General features: G+C 34.2%; 1 protein-coding gene across 1 annotated transcript; it reads left to right on the top strand.

Moving 5' to 3' along the window:
• The first annotated feature begins 14,783 nt into the window (after positions 1-14,783).
• LOC111881970 (uncharacterized) lies at positions 14,784-15,593 on the top strand. Its single transcript, XM_023878347.3, has one exon. It carries the CDS (start codon positions 14,834-14,836, stop codon positions 15,461-15,463), a length of 630 nt encoding a protein of 209 aa, XP_023734115.1. The 5' UTR covers positions 14,784-14,833; the 3' UTR covers positions 15,464-15,593.
• Positions 15,594-17,734: the final 2,141 nt, after the last annotated feature.

The following is a 17,734-nucleotide window of genomic DNA, read 5'->3' as shown; positions in this document are numbered from 1 at the left end:
TATTAATAAATCATAAGTATACAATTCTCATAATATTATCCATAAATAGTTCGGGTGAAGTGCACCCAAATGGAACATGTCGGGTCGGGTCAAGTATATACCAAATAAGTTATGGACTTAGACACCTTATCCAACAATTATATGTTAAATTAAAAAGTATGGGGGTATTATTTGAAAAAAATAAAAGCACGATGCTATTATGTGTTAAAAAATGATAGTTTGATGCTTTTGTGTGTAAAAACTGAAAGTACAGGGGTATTATGTGTAAGAAATGAAAATACCATGCTATTGTTGGTAAAACAAATGAAAGTAGGGTGCTGTTAAGGATTGAAAAAGAAAGTATGATGTTATTAGGTGTTAGATATAAACATAAGCTACCATTATTTCTTAAAAATAAAGTGTGTTGTTATTAGGTGTCAAATTCAATATTTTAATCAACATATTCGGTATAAAACTAATATTGCATGATAAGATTATGACAAAGCCAACCACCATCCCCCACTACCACCTCTTTTGTACCCCAACGATGAAGTTTTTTATCGGTAGCAGTAGCAGAGATGATGGTTTTAGCCTTTTGCATAGTGAACCAAATTAGCAGGAGCAATACCCAACATAGTAATACTTGAGAATCAAGATACAAATTAAGACAAACAAGAACGAAAAGATGCCTTAATAATACCCTCAAATATGTACTTACAAATTATCAAAAAAAAAGCATTATACCAAATCCAATTACCCAAAAACAATTCGCATAACTAAACATATGATAGGTAATCCTAACTACAATGTTAATCCTCACTACAAAGTTAGAAGTAGTACAAATCCAATGTTGCCCCTCTTGCTCATTGGTAATGACTGTTTTTCCTTTTTTACCCTTCCTTTTGTATGTGTAATGTAACAGTGGCCTAGCGCAAACTTTCCCTGGCAAACTATAGAACTGATCGCTTGAAGATACAAAAACAATCAATCATAATCTCTAGAGTATGTGCCAGAGTGATGACCTGCAAAAAGAATGAATTAGGTTTTGAGAAAATTGGAACATTCATATATAGCTTACTAGAGCAACATCCTGATAAACTCTAAGGAAACCTATAGAACTGATCACTTGAAGATACAACTCACAAATCAACCAAATAATCATCGAAAAGAAGCTCTGGGACTTATCACTTACATCTACAATGAATCCATTCATTAAATCCAACAAAATAGCTAAATGTTAGCAATAAAATCAAGATAAAAACAATGAAAGATTATACTTTTACATATGTAATGTAAGGCATGTGGGATTTTTCCCAATTGGTCAATTTATATATACATGTAGAAAATCTAAGTTATGACCTCAACAATAAAGACTTATTATTAAAGCATGTCTAACATAATTTCTACCCTCTATCTTGGATCTCTAAATTCGAACTCACCCTCAGACGTTTCTACCGTTCTGGTTTAGGGTGTGACATATTTTTGTCAGAGCATTGTTTATAGTGAACTGCTAGATTGGTAATCGCAGGTTATATGCAGTTCCAATTATATGAGGTTCGATGGGTTGGGAATCCATCAGACTTATAGGATGAAAGAGCATCATCGAATCCAAGTGGGGGAAAATCGATCAGAATATCTAGGAATTGGATCGGGTGTTGAACTAGGACAAGTTTCGCATCCTAGTCAGGTATAGAGACAACACAAGTGATCGTTTATTTCGAGGTTTTTAAGTGGGAGTTCAAAGAACCTCCGTACATCTGGTCGACATTTTCTTGTTATGCATAACAGGTTTGTGGATGGACCCCGACCGAGAGTCGAGTAGAGCCTCGCTGCATGATTATCATCCATGTCTCAGTCCATATGATATCTAGAATGGAGGAATATATGATCCCTTATCTAATGGACAAGTCACTGACAAAGGTCAGAGTTCATTTACAAGGTCAGAGTTCGACAGAAGCTTTTGAGAGCTACGCTTGCCAGTTGGTTCCTGAAGTCATACGCAATAATAGTTTTAGACTTATCCAAGTGGGAGACTATTGGATTAATGTCTAAGTCCATAACTACAATTGGTAAGACTTGACCTGACCCGGCATGGTCCATTTGGGTTGCATGACATCATGCATTTGGATAGACTATAATAAGAGAAATAAGACACTTATGGTTATTAATATATTATAAGTTCTAGTATATTAATAATAAGAATAATAAGATTATTTAATTAGTATTGATCAAGAATTAATCTAGGATTAATTAAGTGATCAAAAGAAGACTAATTAAATATATGGGTTGATTGTGTAAATCATCCATACTTGTATAGTGGGCTAATGCTCCATGGATAATCAAGTTGGGCTAAAACCCATAGGATGGTCCATGGATGCTCTATGGTGTATTTGAACCCATGGATCCAAGGAAATGGAAAGTCATGAGAATTAGGGTTTACGCTAATTGTAACACTATATAAAGATCTTATTCTTGACAAAAATCGACTACTAGAGTATGATTCTAGAGAGGGCTAGCCGATTTCATGAAGTGTAGATTTCTCTCAAGTTATTCCAAGTGTATTTGGTGTTGTGTGAACCATTTGAGGTGTCACACTTGGGGCACTAGGCACTCAAGCTTCATGAAGACTTTCTACATCAAAGAGGTATGTATTCTATCTTGTTACACTCATTGTTTTGTATGCTAGATTAGGATGATACCTTGGAAGTTCTTATTTGCATGTATAATAGAGAAAACATAGATCCAAGGTATTTAGGGTTGCATGTACACTTAGGAGTGTTAGAATGCTCATAACCCAACAGTTGGATCAAGGTATTGGATTCTGGGTTCCAAGATTCAATGAGTGGTCAGTGTGTGTGACGAAGAAGGGGTTATAGGCTGGATAGATTTGATATTTGGACTCTTGGGAACCTGGTGGTGGGACCAGGTACGAGATTGGTAGTCTCAACATTGGTTTGGGAACCTTTATATCTTGGTCCAGCAAAGAGTGGCGCTATCAGAAGGTCTTGGGTAAAATTCAAGTGCAGATCTATGGATCCCGGTTTATGAGTTGAGTATCGAGTTAGATTCTTGGGTAAGATCTCAAGTCGGGAGCATGGGTGTTTTGTGCAAGATTTTTGTTTCTGTGGGTTGAGGATCAGGGTATCTATGTGCCGAGGGCATCGTTAGAAGGGTTCAAGGGTAATGAATGGATTCAGTTCTAATTATAGATCAAGCTCTTGTGTTGTGACTTGGAATGGTTCTATTGGTAAAGGACATCAAGATAAGTCAAGGCAGTACTATTGATTTGGAACTCGAGTGTGGAGTCGCTTGTTATTCAGAGGAGATCTCAAGTCACTTGCAGATGAGTTTGGATAATCTTAGAGTCGATGGTTTGGTCCTGTCGCGCAATTCTTGTCTTAGTATAACCATTGTAGGGATGAGTTTCCTACTTGAAGGGTTATCTGAGCCTTCTGTCAAGTATAAGTGTACTACAGGGAAATTTAGTCTGCGATTCTGCTTTCTAGTAAGAACCTCAAGTTATCAGAAGTTGAGTAGCCAGTTGGGCGACAAGTGGGATGGATTCAACAATGGTACGGTATGGGCGGTCTGTCAGGGAGTCAAACAACCTCGAGGCTTTAGATTTCAGCTCAAGTAAATGTGATTAAGTTGCAAAGGATTCCTTCATATGCGGATTGTAGAGTCCTACGAGGGTTGATTTCAGTTACCTTGGGAAGGCTAGGGTGTGCTCGGGGTTGTGGCCGTATCGGGAATGGTAACGAATGATTTCGAGGACGAAATCTAATTTAAGTAGGGGAGAATTGTAACATTCTATTTTGGAATTTAATTAAATAAGATTAAATAAATAAATAAATAAATAAATAAATAAACCCCGGGATGAGAAGTATATTTCATATTATTTTATTGAGGCTCTAAACCCATAATAGTTAATTGGTGTCAGCCTTGGGAGTAAAATGTTATAAATTCGGGAATTTATGGTCTAAACAGCCACCCTTTTCGCCTGTTGCCTTGTCTTCTAACGCCATTGTCACGTCTCCCCTCCCCCCGGCTGCCGCCACTAATGTCAAGAATAGCCGGAAGATCGTCGAGACCGACAGAAGAAGCGGTGAACGACGATACTAGAGTCACACACGGCTGGAAGGCTCTCAGTAAGAATATTCACCGCCCACCTTCCTTCTTCTTGTTTGTTTATGTGCCTTGAACGATGTGTGTGCTACTGCTGCCACCAGTGTTCTTTGGCCATTGATTTTTCATTTTCCGGCGATGTCAGTCACATGGGAGGTGGCGAAGTGCGGTTGTGCTCATATGTATGAATTGCTTTTGGAAATTGTAGTGTGATGTGTGTATTATTTGACCAAAAACCCACCGCCACCACCCTGAGGTGGTGGCTGCCACCAGTTACTGCCGCCTGCCACCGCGGGGTTGGTTGTATGTGTTTCATTAGATGTGTATGAGTGCGTTTCCTATATGTTTGGGATGTTGATTAGATGTTTTGGCCGGAGAAAAGACAAAGAAAACCCCCACCACCACCGTAAGGTGGTGGGTGCCGCCGTGAGACGCTATCGACCACCACTGCCAGGGGTACCAGTGGGTAGTGCCTGACCTAGTGAGGCTTAAATCAGCCCAAAACATAACCATTAGGACTACTTGACTTAGTTTTGGGTTGGAAACCCTAATTAGGGTTTAGAAAACCCTAATCTTGGGAACTGTAATTGGGACTTGCCGGGACCCACTTTTGGATTGTTGGACTAGATTGGAATTATGAATATATATATATATATATATATATATATATATATATATATATATATATATATATATATATATATATATATATATATATATTAGTTTAATATACTTTGTAGGTTGAGAAAGCTACATATTTTGTATGGATGAGTAGTTTAGATTTAGAGAAAGACTATATGTATATAAGCATGCACATGCTTATACAAAATTTTTACTACACCATTATCTATACACTTGTGCTTAAAAGTTAATTCATGTCTTTTCGATTATGCAATTCTACATTTCGTAATTGTCATTTCCATGAGATCCTACAAAATTATGACGTGAAAATTTTTGTTCTCTAAATTAAAAATCATTTTAAAGGTTTATCATATATCATATATTATGAACTTTTTTTTAAAAAAAAATTTAAAAATAAGGTTGTTTAAATACCAAATTTTATTTTAAAAGATTATAAGTTTTTTTTAATGTTGAACATAATATGATTCAAAATGAGACGATTCAAAATATTTATGATTTAAAAAATATTATCATTTAACATATTTATAATTCTTAAGCAGTTATGATTTAAAAATATTTCGATCCAAATATTTTATGATCCTTAATTATATCTTCTATGATTCATAATTAAATGATTTAAAATATATAATGATCTAAAATTTATTTTTTGAACAAAAAGTTTATTTAATTCAATATATTATTGTTCCAAAATCATATGATTCAAAAAATATGATCCAAAATACTACGATTCAAAATAATTGGATTCAAAATTTCATGACCAAAAATAATATGATTAAAAAATAACGTGTATGGAAAATATTATGATGTTTGAAATCATTTTTAATTTAAACCTTTATAATTGTTAAACATTAAAAGCTCGAACCGATATTTGGCTTAAAAACATTAAAAAATCAGAAACAAAATCGTAAACGTAAAACAAAAGTAAAAAAACACTAGTATGTTCCAATATATATATTAAATACATTAAAATATAAAAAAACATAAAGAAATTTAAAAAAAAACGCAAAAAAATAGATAAAAGAGAAAAAAAATAAAAAAAAATAAAAAAAATAATTAAAATTAGAAACCTTAACACCGAGAATATATATGTTTAATTTTTTTTTGAAAGTGTTCTTTTAAATAAAATATACAATAAACAAAAATAAATAATAAAACCCACTTAAATGAGTTTCCATGAACATTTGCCGCACGTGATTAAAGTCTAGAGTCCGTATTAACTACCATAGATGCGCGTCACATGTGAACGTGCCATTTCTAATTACTGTGTTTGACGTTTGTACCCTTGATGATATGGATAGTGGAGAATTATCATCACAATCCTCACAAATTTTTGAGTCATCACAGAATTCACACCATATATATATATATATATATATATATATATATATATATATATATATATATATATATATATATATATATATATATATATATATATAATTGCAAGAATGGTCCATGTGATATGTCCAAAAATGCTACTTTGGGCCAAACAGGTTTGGACTAACATCAATAGTCCAAAAGTTTTCATTTTGTTACGATTTTCGTCCAAAACAGTTTAAAAATTCTAAAAATGATGGATTTGCCATTTTCCACTTGTTTTTTGATTTTTCTTTTTGTTATTTAATTATTTTCTATCTATAAAATATAAAAAATAAAAGAATATCTCTCTCTTTCTCTCTTTCTTTCTTTCTCTCTCTCTCTCTCTCTCTCTCTCTCTACAACCCCACCTTCCATCAGCATATTTGTTCCAATTCCAAAGAAACCCATATCTAAAAATCATGTTAATGGTGTTTCAATTTTTGTCAAGAAACATAAATCCATCATCCTTCTATGTCTAGATACAAAATCATGAAACCCATTAAATAATAAAACCTTAACCCTGCAAACACATTACATTTTCAGAACCCAATCAAATTCAGAAACCCATTTGATAAGAGATTTTTTTTTTGTCAAGAAAAACCTGCAAATTAAATCCAAACGCACAAAAAGCGATTGAATCCAAAAAGAGGTTTCCAATTAAGCACTGATATCCGACTACCTCCTCTACAATCAAGCTCAATCAAACCCAAAATTGATTATTCTGAGATCTGAAATTTAGGGAGGAAGAGAGTGGTATAATTATTCTGAAGACCCAAAATTGACTACCTACTCTAAAATCAAACCTAACAGAAGGGCAAAAATGTGTTTCAGACAATCGAAAAAGGATTAAGCTTCTTTAGCTCTTCATTTCTTGTAGATTACAATAGAGAACACAATATGATCTAGCTTAGATTTATGATGAATGTATGGGGAACGGTGGTGATTCTTGCGTCCACAAGTCGACGATGACCACAAGGGGCAGGCGGTGGTCGGGAGATGTAACCCATATCGACATTATTAGGGTTTCCAGGGGGTGGTGTCGTTGTCGGAATTAATGTTGGGTTACAATGACGCATTCTTCTCATCGGAGAAGACGAATCAATTTTGGGTCCATCCAACAACTTTGTATTCCTCTACCAAAACAACCACCACCCCTAGCTCCTATCTATAAACCATTGGAGGCTACTGACCACCACCTTCACAGCCCCTTACAGCTTCCCTCCGGCCGTGTAGCACCACCAAACACACATCCCTTCACCCCTGCTCTGAAAAATCGACCCCATGTGTCTTCCCCTTGATTTCCAGCCGTTAGCCGCCAAGAAGCCTTAACTTTCAGATCTCGATCTCCTTTTTCTCTTCATTGGCTGTAGAGGTTCAAATGAAGGGCATCAACGAATGAAGCGAGTGTTTGGGGTGGTGCTACCTGACCTGTGGGAGGCGGAGGGGCAGCCTATGTCGGTGACAGCTGTCGATATTCTTCTTTGGCCAGTGGTAAGCAAGAAAAGAGAGAGAGAGAGAGAGAGAGAGAGAGAGAGAGAGAGAGAGAGAAAATGTATTTTATTTTACTTTTATTTTATATTTTTTAGTTAGGAAATAACTAAATAACAAAAAGAAAATCAAAAAACAAGTGGAAAAGGGAAATTCCATCATCTTTAGATTTTTAAACTGTTTTGGACCAAAATCGCAGCAAAATGAAAACTTTTTGACTATTGGTGCTAGTCCAAACCTGTTTGACCGAAAGTGTGAAGCCTTCTTACCTTTTTTGATGTCTTGCCTTTTGTTGCAAGTGTCTTGGCTCTTTAAGTTGGTTCTATTTAAGTAGTTCATTATAAGTCTGAACGCTTAAGAACAACTTAATACAAGTGTTTACTGGCATATTTTGATGGTTATAATCTTGCTTTTGTGGATACTTATGGATAGCTTAATTTACAGCTTAATGCCATACTTCATCAACTTCCAACTTCCCATGAAGATGGAAGTCTTCAAAGGTTGTAACACTTTCCTTCTATTGTTTTAAACTTTCTAAATCTTGCAAAATGATCTTTTAGTGAGAATAAAACATTTTTATTTTGTTTAAATTTAAGTCTTTTGTTCTTATGTTTATGTTTTCAAAACATTTTTTTGAATAAAAACCCAATAATTGGTATCAGAGCCATTTTTTCAAGATTGGTTAGATTATTTGTTAAATTGATGAAATCATTTTTTGGAAAACATGGATGATTTTCTCTTTGTAATAAAAAAATATATATTTTTTCTATGACAACTTTAAAATGTTTATAATTGTTATTTTTTGAATAAAAGTTTATCTGCATCTTTTTAGACATAAAAGTTGTCTTAGAAAAAAAAAGATTTGTTTTATATAATTTTGAGTATATAAATACATATGATGTGCATAAACTAGCCAATGACCTTTGTGTTGTTGTTGTTGGATTAGTGTCTAAGCCCGTAACTATATTTGGTATGTAAATGACCCGGTTGTGCATGATCCTTTTGGGTTGCCTTCACCAAAGAAACTTGACAGGATGATTTATGGAGAGAGAGAGAGAGGTTATTATGGTTTATTAATATATTATATGAATAGTATATTAAAGGAGAAATCATATAGTTTAATTAATATTAGTTAAGAAATAATTATGAATTAATTTTTTGGCTAAAAGAGAATAATTAAACAAAGGGGACTGGAACTGTCAATTGTGTGATAGTTGGTTTTGGGCTGTGAACTCTCTTGGATATAAGGGGGAAGAAATTAGGAGTGGAAGCCCGCTCTATTTCGTCCAAGGAGGCCTTATTCCAGAAGGTTCTCAAGCTGATTAGGGCCTAAGTCAATCAATTAGGGTTTTGACTAAAACCCTAACAGCTCAGGTATATTAAGGACCCCAGGGCTTCAGTTTCGGCTACACCAAGAACCCTAGAGTTACTATAGTCGAAAATTAGCCTCTCTACTTCTCTGTTCTAAAACATCCTCTTGCTTGTGGTGTTTGTGAGTCATTAGAGGTGTTACACTTGTGACATTAAGCTTCTTGAAGATCAAGAATTGTAGCAACTATTGAAAGGTATCATCTAAACTTGTTTTGTTATATTTCGATTTCAATGTATGCTAGAATAGGGTATTCAAGTCTTGGATGAATTGCATGTACAATAGAAAAACCTAGATCCAAGCTTTAGGGTTTTGCATGAGCACATATGATTTTTCTTTTGTATAAAACACATCAGTGGTATTAGAGCCTTGATTGATTTCTGTTGTATTTGATGCTTTGTGTTTCATTCCTGCTTGAAAAATCGGATTTTTGGTCGTCTGCCTGAAAGACTCGTCAAGTCCCAAAGTGGGCTCGACGATTAGGATGAACTCGATGAGTCCATAAGGGGACTCAGCGAGTCGGGCTGTCATGCAGATGAATTTTCAGGATTTTATGCCTATTTTGTTGTGGGATAGTTACCAAATCGTTTTTAATTGATAAAATACGAATTTTGTTCATATTGGGTGATTATCCTTGCCAAAATAAAAGATAATTTCAGATTAATTGAATAATTACTTCCTTATATGATAAATGTTAATTATTTGGATTATTTGATCATTATCTTGCATGAAATTGAATTAGGTCAAAAATTAGATAATCACCATAACTAATTGTTTAATTATTTATTTAAATTTTGATCTAGATAATTTTGAAATGTTTCAAAACAAGCCCTCAAGTTTTGGAATTTATTATTTGGATTAAAAGTTTAATTTTGAAATTATTAAATTCCAAACCCTAAAATTTTACAAGTTTAAAAATTCACCCTATACTATTATAATATAATAAGAATAATTATAATATATGTATAATGGTAGTTTTACCGTTAGTAGGCCTCATTCACGAAACCGATCTATAAGGGGGGGGGGGGGGGGTTTAAGGTTATGGCCTATAAAATGGTTGTTTAATGTGTGTCCACTCTCACCCACTGCTTCATTGATTGGTGGAGGGTCGTTAGCCGAACGGGTAGGATAGAGTAACCCTTTCCACATTAAAAGTATAATGATTTATAAAGTAACTAAAGGGGTGTTTGGCTTAGCTTTTGAGAGGGAAAAAGTCCTTTTAGGAAAATATAAAAGGCAAAAGATGTTTGGTAAAAGCACTTTTAAAAGCTACTTTCGGATTTTAGATATAAGGAAAATCAACTTTTTGGAAAAGTAAAGAAAACCTGACTTTTTGCAACTTTTCCTAAAGGGACTTTTGGCCTCTCAAAAGCTAAGCCAAACACCCCCTAAATGTTTTTACAAAAATTTCCAATCTTAGTTACTTTAGGCAAAATGTAAATTTGATGCTATTCCATAAAATTACACTTTGTACCCTTGCTAAGACGTTAGTGGAGTGTGTGTGGTTAACCGGCACACTAATTTGTCTCTAAGCAAAGGTGGAAAAGGGTGACTCAGTGTTTGTCATAGATCGATGGAGCGTGTATGGTTAACCGGCACATCGATTAGGTGACGGTAACATTGAGGGCACCATGTATATTTGCATATTCACACCTTGTTTGTGATCCTCGGTATCCCAGTCACAAAATTGAGGGGCATATCGAGATTTAAACATGCCATTGAAAACTTCAATGAATCTCAAAAGATCTAGGAGTTTTCGATACATTTAAAACTTAGATCTCTTTTGTTTTTCATGGTGGAAATTAGTGAATCGTCATTCACTTACCTTCAAATTATTTGTTGTTTAGATTACGACATCCGTCTTCTAAATTGCAAATAATGTTGCTGGATCCTAGCCCTAATTTCTTATTTGGGTGTTTAATTAGGGATTATTATCTAATCAAACTTGATCTCTTTTCTTTTCAGATGTCGAACTCAAACCACAACGCTTCAAGCTCAAACGCCTCCGGCTCATTCTCACTCATGAATTTTTGTGGGAGGGTGATCTTTGACGGAAATAATTTTAACGATTGGATCCGTAACATAAGGATGTTCACCCGCTATGGGGACAAGGAGTATGTAATCGACAAGGAGCTGAGAGAGGTGGATATGAACACTACTACTACCGAAGAGATCACTGCCTTTGAGGCCCATGAGCGTGATGCCACGAAAGTCCATTGCATCATGCTAGCGACCATGACTGTTGAACTCCAAAAGTCATACGAGGACTTCTATCCCTATGAAATACATCAGGACTTGGTTGAAAGGTATCACCAAAGTGATAGGCAGGAGAGGTACGAGATCATCACTTCGATGATCACGACCAAGATGAGAGACGGAGAGTCTGTCACAGCTCATCTGCAGAAGATGTAGAGGTATGTTGACTGCCTGCTGAAGTTAAATGTTAACTTCGATGAAAAGCTGGCGATTGACATCATCCTTCATTCACTAACACCCTGCTTCAACCAGTTTCGCATGACCTACCACATGAACAAAGAGGAGGTCACATTTAGCAAGCTTCAAGGTCTGTTGAGGACTGCTGAGAGCAACCTCAAGGACAAGTCCGTTGCACAAACTCCTACTCCTACTGCTGCCCCCGTCTTGGCTATTGGGCAAGGAAAGGGTAAGAAAAGGAAGGTTCCCATGATGGAACCTCTTCTAGTGGAACCAAGACTGGTTCTACTGGACCCACATCCAACCCAAAGGATGCAGAGTGCTACTAGTGCCATGAGAAAGGGCATTGGAAATGAAGCTTCCCGAAATATTTGCAAGACATCAAGGATGGGAAGATCAAGTTGCCCTTCGCAAGTTTTTACACTATTAATCTAATGATTGATCACATGCTATTTCTTGGGTTCTTGATACAGGGTGTGGTTTTCACATTTGTTCTGATTTGCAGGGCCTAAGAAGAAATAGGGATGTGGAGCATGGGGAGATAAACTTGATCATAGGGAACAGAAGATCGTCGCTTGTCACCAAGATTGGAGTTTACTCTTTAGAGCTTAGTAATGGATTAGGACTAGATTTGAATAATCTTTGCTATTCACCAGAGTGACAATGTTGTCTTCGTTGCAAGGAGAGGGGTTTTCCGAGAGAGAGAAAACATAAGCCAAGGGGATAGTGGGAGGCAAATCGATCTTGAAGAGCTTCAAGAGTCGAGCGATGAAGGAACCTCTAAAACTGGCACTCAACTTGAGGAGGAAACTCCTGTTGAACCGATTGACAAGTCCTTACCTCTTAGACATTCCAATAGAGTTAGTGTTCCGCCTGTGTTGTATGGTTTTTATATAACAAGTGAGGGTGATACATTTATTAGTGATAGTACACTAATAAATTTGGATAAACCTAATAGCTACAAGTAAGCCATGGCAGGCTCAGAGTCTGCAAAAGGGAAAGAGGCTATGGACAGCGAGATTTAGTCCATGTGTGACAACCAAGTTTGGAATTTGGTTGACAATATGCCTGGCCGTAAGACGGTTGGGTGCAAGTGGATCTTCAAGAAGAAGACCGACATGGATGGGAAGTTACACACCTATAAGACGCGATTGGTTGCGAAGGGCTTTACTCAAACTCTTGAAGTTTACTATGATGATACCTTCTCACCAGTTGCGAAGATAAAATCTATTAGGGTGATGCTAGCCATTGGTTCATTTCATGACTATGAGATATGGCTAAAGAATAAGGGGCGAAGTTGACAAAAAACATACAAGATTACTATTCCTAACTCTAGACTTTTTTAATATATATATATATATATATATATATATATATATATATATATATATATATATTAATAACTAATAATACAATCAAATAATTTTTTCCCAGTTAAAAATCTATTCGTCAAAAGAACTATTTATCGTCGTTTATATATATATATATATATATATATATATATATATATATATATATATATATATATATATATATATATATATATATATATATATATATATATATAGGTGGGTTCAATTGAGAAAATAAAAAAGGTTGAGAATGGGGGAAACTTGTAAATATCGTAATAACCTTCAATCTCAAATACGCAACTATAGAGAATTCGATAACTGTTCGTTCATCATCAAAATTTTTCCTCCAACCTTCAATAATCATCCAGATTTCTTCAACTAAACCAGAATTTCTTCGCTGTTCATGAAATTGGAATTGGGGTTCTGGACTCGCAGTCACAATCGACATTGAGGGACTTGGAATCGATACTCACAGGTTCCCAATCGGATTTTCGGAAATCAAAATCAAATTGAGAAATCGATCAGAGATAGGATGTCGCATCTGAAGTCGAAATCGGAAGTATATGATGATTTGGAATTGATAACTTGATGTTTTTAACATTTTTAAAATAGTTAACTTGTTTGCACTCCAACTGTTTGATGAAATGCATAAACTAAATTACCACGTTATATTCACATATGAATATGTTTTCTCACCTGAATCAGTATATGATTATTAAAAACACAAAACAAATATGTAAGTCTGTATGTTATTCAATGTGAATAACATATAAAAATTATATATATTTGTCAAAATACCTTCAATATTCATAAGTGAATATACCTTGTAATATTCATATGTGAATATATTGTGTAATATTAATAAGTGGATATATCATCTAATATTCACCAGTGAATATACTCTGTAATATTCACATGTGATATATCATGTAATATCATGTAATATTCACATATTAAATATCATTTAATACTCATAAGTGAATATACCATCTAATATTCACAAGTGAATTCATCGTCCAATATTAAAATATGAATATACTATGTTTATAATATGTTATATTCATATATAAATGATACTTAAATTGTAAAAAAAATCATACTTTTTATTCATAAGTGAATAACGAATTTACTGTAAAAAAAACTAACGCATTGTTATTCATTTATGAATAAAGATAGCTGAAAATATAAAAAAAAAAAATTTATTTTATCTTAAAACTATATCAATATGGATGTGTATTTGTAGAGAATAAAAAATCATGAATTTTGATATATTTAAAATCATTTTTTGATAAAAATAGCTTATAAAAATTAAAAAAAACGAAAAAAAAAACTATGTTTTTGTATATATTAAGGTAATGATTAGAATAGTTTAAGGAAATATGTTATGTTGGAAAACACATGTGCATTCGTTTCCCATTTCCGCCAATACGTTAGAGGCTTTTGTGGCAAAAATAAATGATTGGCCGAGAATGATTCCCCCATTATCAACTTTTTTTTTTCTCAATTGAACCGTCCCATATATATATATATATATATATATATATATATATATATATATATATATATATATATATATATATATATATATATATATATATATATATATATATATATATATATATATATATATATATATATATATATATATATATTTCTTTCCATTTATCTATCTGCTCATATGAAATATTGATAAGTATCATATTCTAATAAAACCAAAGAGCTTCTATCTAGCGTTATCATATGGTACTCTTCGTTCTTAAAGTAGAGGGTTCAAGTTTTATCATGAATATAGATAGATTTAAGTGTTAGTTTAGGAATCCATTATATATTTATATTTGTCGGTTCATAAAATAATCATATTATAATAAAATTAATAGTATTTTAAATGTTTATCGTTAATTTACGTAAATAGCAACATAGTTAGCAAGAAAATTAAAAGGATATTTTAATTTCTCTATTATTATCCATTAGTTAACTGAATGCATGTTCAGTGAAACCATTAATTAACCAGCCATCACCCTCTCTGTATATAAACACATCCAACCAAAACGTTTTCAAACAAAATCAAGAGTATTTCATCATAAAAATGGATCAATATAGTTATTCCTCCTCTTCATCTACGTCTTCTTCCTCTGGACAACAACTTGCACGGAAGACAATCAAATCAAGCCGACCACTGTACCATAACTCCCTCCATTCGGTTCGTAAGTCCCTTCAGAAACCCATCACCAAGCATTTTATCGCCCCATTTCAACGCACCCCACCCAAAGTCTACGATGTCGATGTCTGCAGTTTTAAGGAACTCGTTCATGTTCTCACTTGCAGCCCGGAATTCCAACAACCCTCTCCACGACGTCTAAAAGACATGGCTCCTCCACCCCTAATCATATCAAGAATCCCAAAGCCATCGTGTTTTCCCAAACCATCACTGTTGCCCCAATCTGAAGAAGGAGGAGCATTAAACAAGCTTCCAACTTTCATAATGTCGCCGGGTTTCTGTAAATTCTTGAATGAAACATTGGATACAACTCGGTTTATATCAGAGTCACCTGAGATGATGGATTGTTTCGGGGGTTTGACTCAGGTGGGGTTAGATTTTTCAATGATGGCTAGTCCTGATGATCTACCCGATAGTGCACTCATCAGCCCATTGGATTTGAGTTTGTCACCAACTTCACTCTCTTGGTGTTCTTCACTTATTCTGAGCCCTCTATAGCTTCTTTCATGGTGTTTTCCTATTGTGGTCATACAAATATTCTCAATTTTAATTTTAATTTACTTTTGGATTTATATATCATGCCGCATTATTGTGATAAAATAATTATTGTTAATAATCAAATTATTGTTGAAAAGATGGCTTCTTCAAACAAATACAGGAGACTACAAACAACAATAAATGGATCGTGATTTAAATAAACATCACATTGGGCCCCATACACATAAAAATACTATTTCGTTCATTAACTTAAATGGAAAACCTCCATGAATGCAAAAAAGATGTAGATTTGTGTATCTTGTATGTCATCTCCATTCTTAGTTTAATAGGGAGAAATTATATAGTAAGTGAAATCTACATGTGACAATCTTTTAATTCATATGAATTCAATGTATCGGATATGGCCACGAAAATTTAGAAAAAAAATAATAAAAGGCTATACGAAGATTAATAAAAGAGATGTAAATCTTATAGGGGGCTTATTTCCACACAGAAAAAATGTGTTAGAATCGCAAAAGAAGAAATCAAAACACCAAATAAATTAACCTTCGAGAGAAGAAAAAAACACATGACACAGCCGAAAAAAGAAAACACAACACCAATAAACAAACTTATGTTGTATTTTGTACACCTATTTACGCAGTGAATATGGAACTAGAAGACACATGCAGCCAAGACACCCTCGAAAGAAAACACGACATCAAGAAAAACACCCATGTTGAAAATATGGCATACCAAATGTCCCCATCCAAAATTTGAAGGAAACTATCCAAAATAACGAGCATAAGAATGGCCAAAACTCAAAGCAGAAAACGCCATTATACACACCCAAAATACAAGGATTAATTTGAGGCAATTGCAATGGCAAATGTTGTCGATTAATATAGCGTCACTGTTGCATTGACGCAAATGATAATAAATAATCGTTATTGGTGTCGTTGCTAATGCAACTATATCGGTGCTAATGTTGAAGCCAGTAATGACTTTTATGGATACACACTTTATTTTGTTGGTTTATATGTTGTCCGAAAATATGAGGTTCTTGATGCATTAAAGAAACTTAAAGTGTTAGAAGAAAAAACTTCAGGTTGTGAAATATATGCACTTTAAACGGACTGCGACGGAGAGTTTCTTTCCAAAAAATTCACTTTAGTTTGTGAGGAAAACGACATTAGAAGACATCTTACCGCACAGCAATAAAACGGTGTAGAGGAACGTTGACACCTAACTACTATGGAAATGGCTTGAATCATCTAAATTTCATGCAAATTATGGGAGAAGTCGTACAACATGTAGTGTACTTACTTAACCAATTACCGACAAAGGCTCTTTCGATGTCACATGATATGAGGCTAGGACCGGTAAGAAGTAAAATCCTTAACTTTTGAAAGTTTTTGGATTTTTTTTTGCACAAGTCAAAATTTCAAGCTTGCAACTAAAGAATTTGGATGATCGAGGTGATCAAATTATTTATCTTGGAGTCGAAGATGGTATAAAAGGACCTCTTTTTTGACGCACGAAAGAGGAAACTACCGGTAAGACGAGATACATTTTGATTAAAAAAAAAAACATTAATGGAATTGAACGGAAACAAGTCAAGATACTGAAACAAGTCAAGGTACGGTTTTTGATAAAAGAAAAAAAACTTAAATGGAATTGAACCAAAACAAGGGTTGTTCCTTCATTTGAAAACAACCACGTATCATCACATTTTATAGTTCCAAACTGTCCTGAAATTGGAGTTGCATTTTCAGCCAAAAACTATACAAAAATAGACATTTGTAACACGCGTTTCAAAGGTTGGCAAAATTTTCAATTTGAGGATTACAAGTTATGGAGTTTTTGGAAAAAATTCATAGTCGCGATGCGAGCGTAGAAGTGTCTCACCAAGAGATTTGTACCAAGTAGCAACACGACCAATAGGGTATCGTAACTTGATCCTTGATCGTGATTGACGATTACTTTTTTGCCTAGTTGTCATGACGCGACAAAGGGTTTATCGCGACGTTTTCAGCAATTTGACTGTTGACTTTGACTTGATTGTTGATAATTGACTTTTGATCAATTTGGCTATTGGTCATAATTTGAAGGATAGGAGTTTTGGACTGAGGATCAGTATCTGGTTGGTTGATATTAGAAGGTTCATGCTGTCAGATTCGTCAGTGTTGACTCATGCACAACGCTTGTGGTTCCGCTAACTTGAGGTGAGTTTTTTCACTGTACTACGTGTGACATCTTATATCCTTTTTATGATAGGATATAGGTACTGTT

This window comes from Lactuca sativa, chromosome 4, assembly GCF_002870075.4.
Source record: "Lactuca sativa cultivar Salinas chromosome 4, Lsat_Salinas_v11, whole genome shotgun sequence".
Lineage (NCBI taxonomy): Eukaryota > Viridiplantae > Streptophyta > Magnoliopsida > Asterales > Asteraceae > Lactuca > Lactuca sativa.
This window is presented reverse-complemented; position numbering and strand designations above follow the sequence as displayed.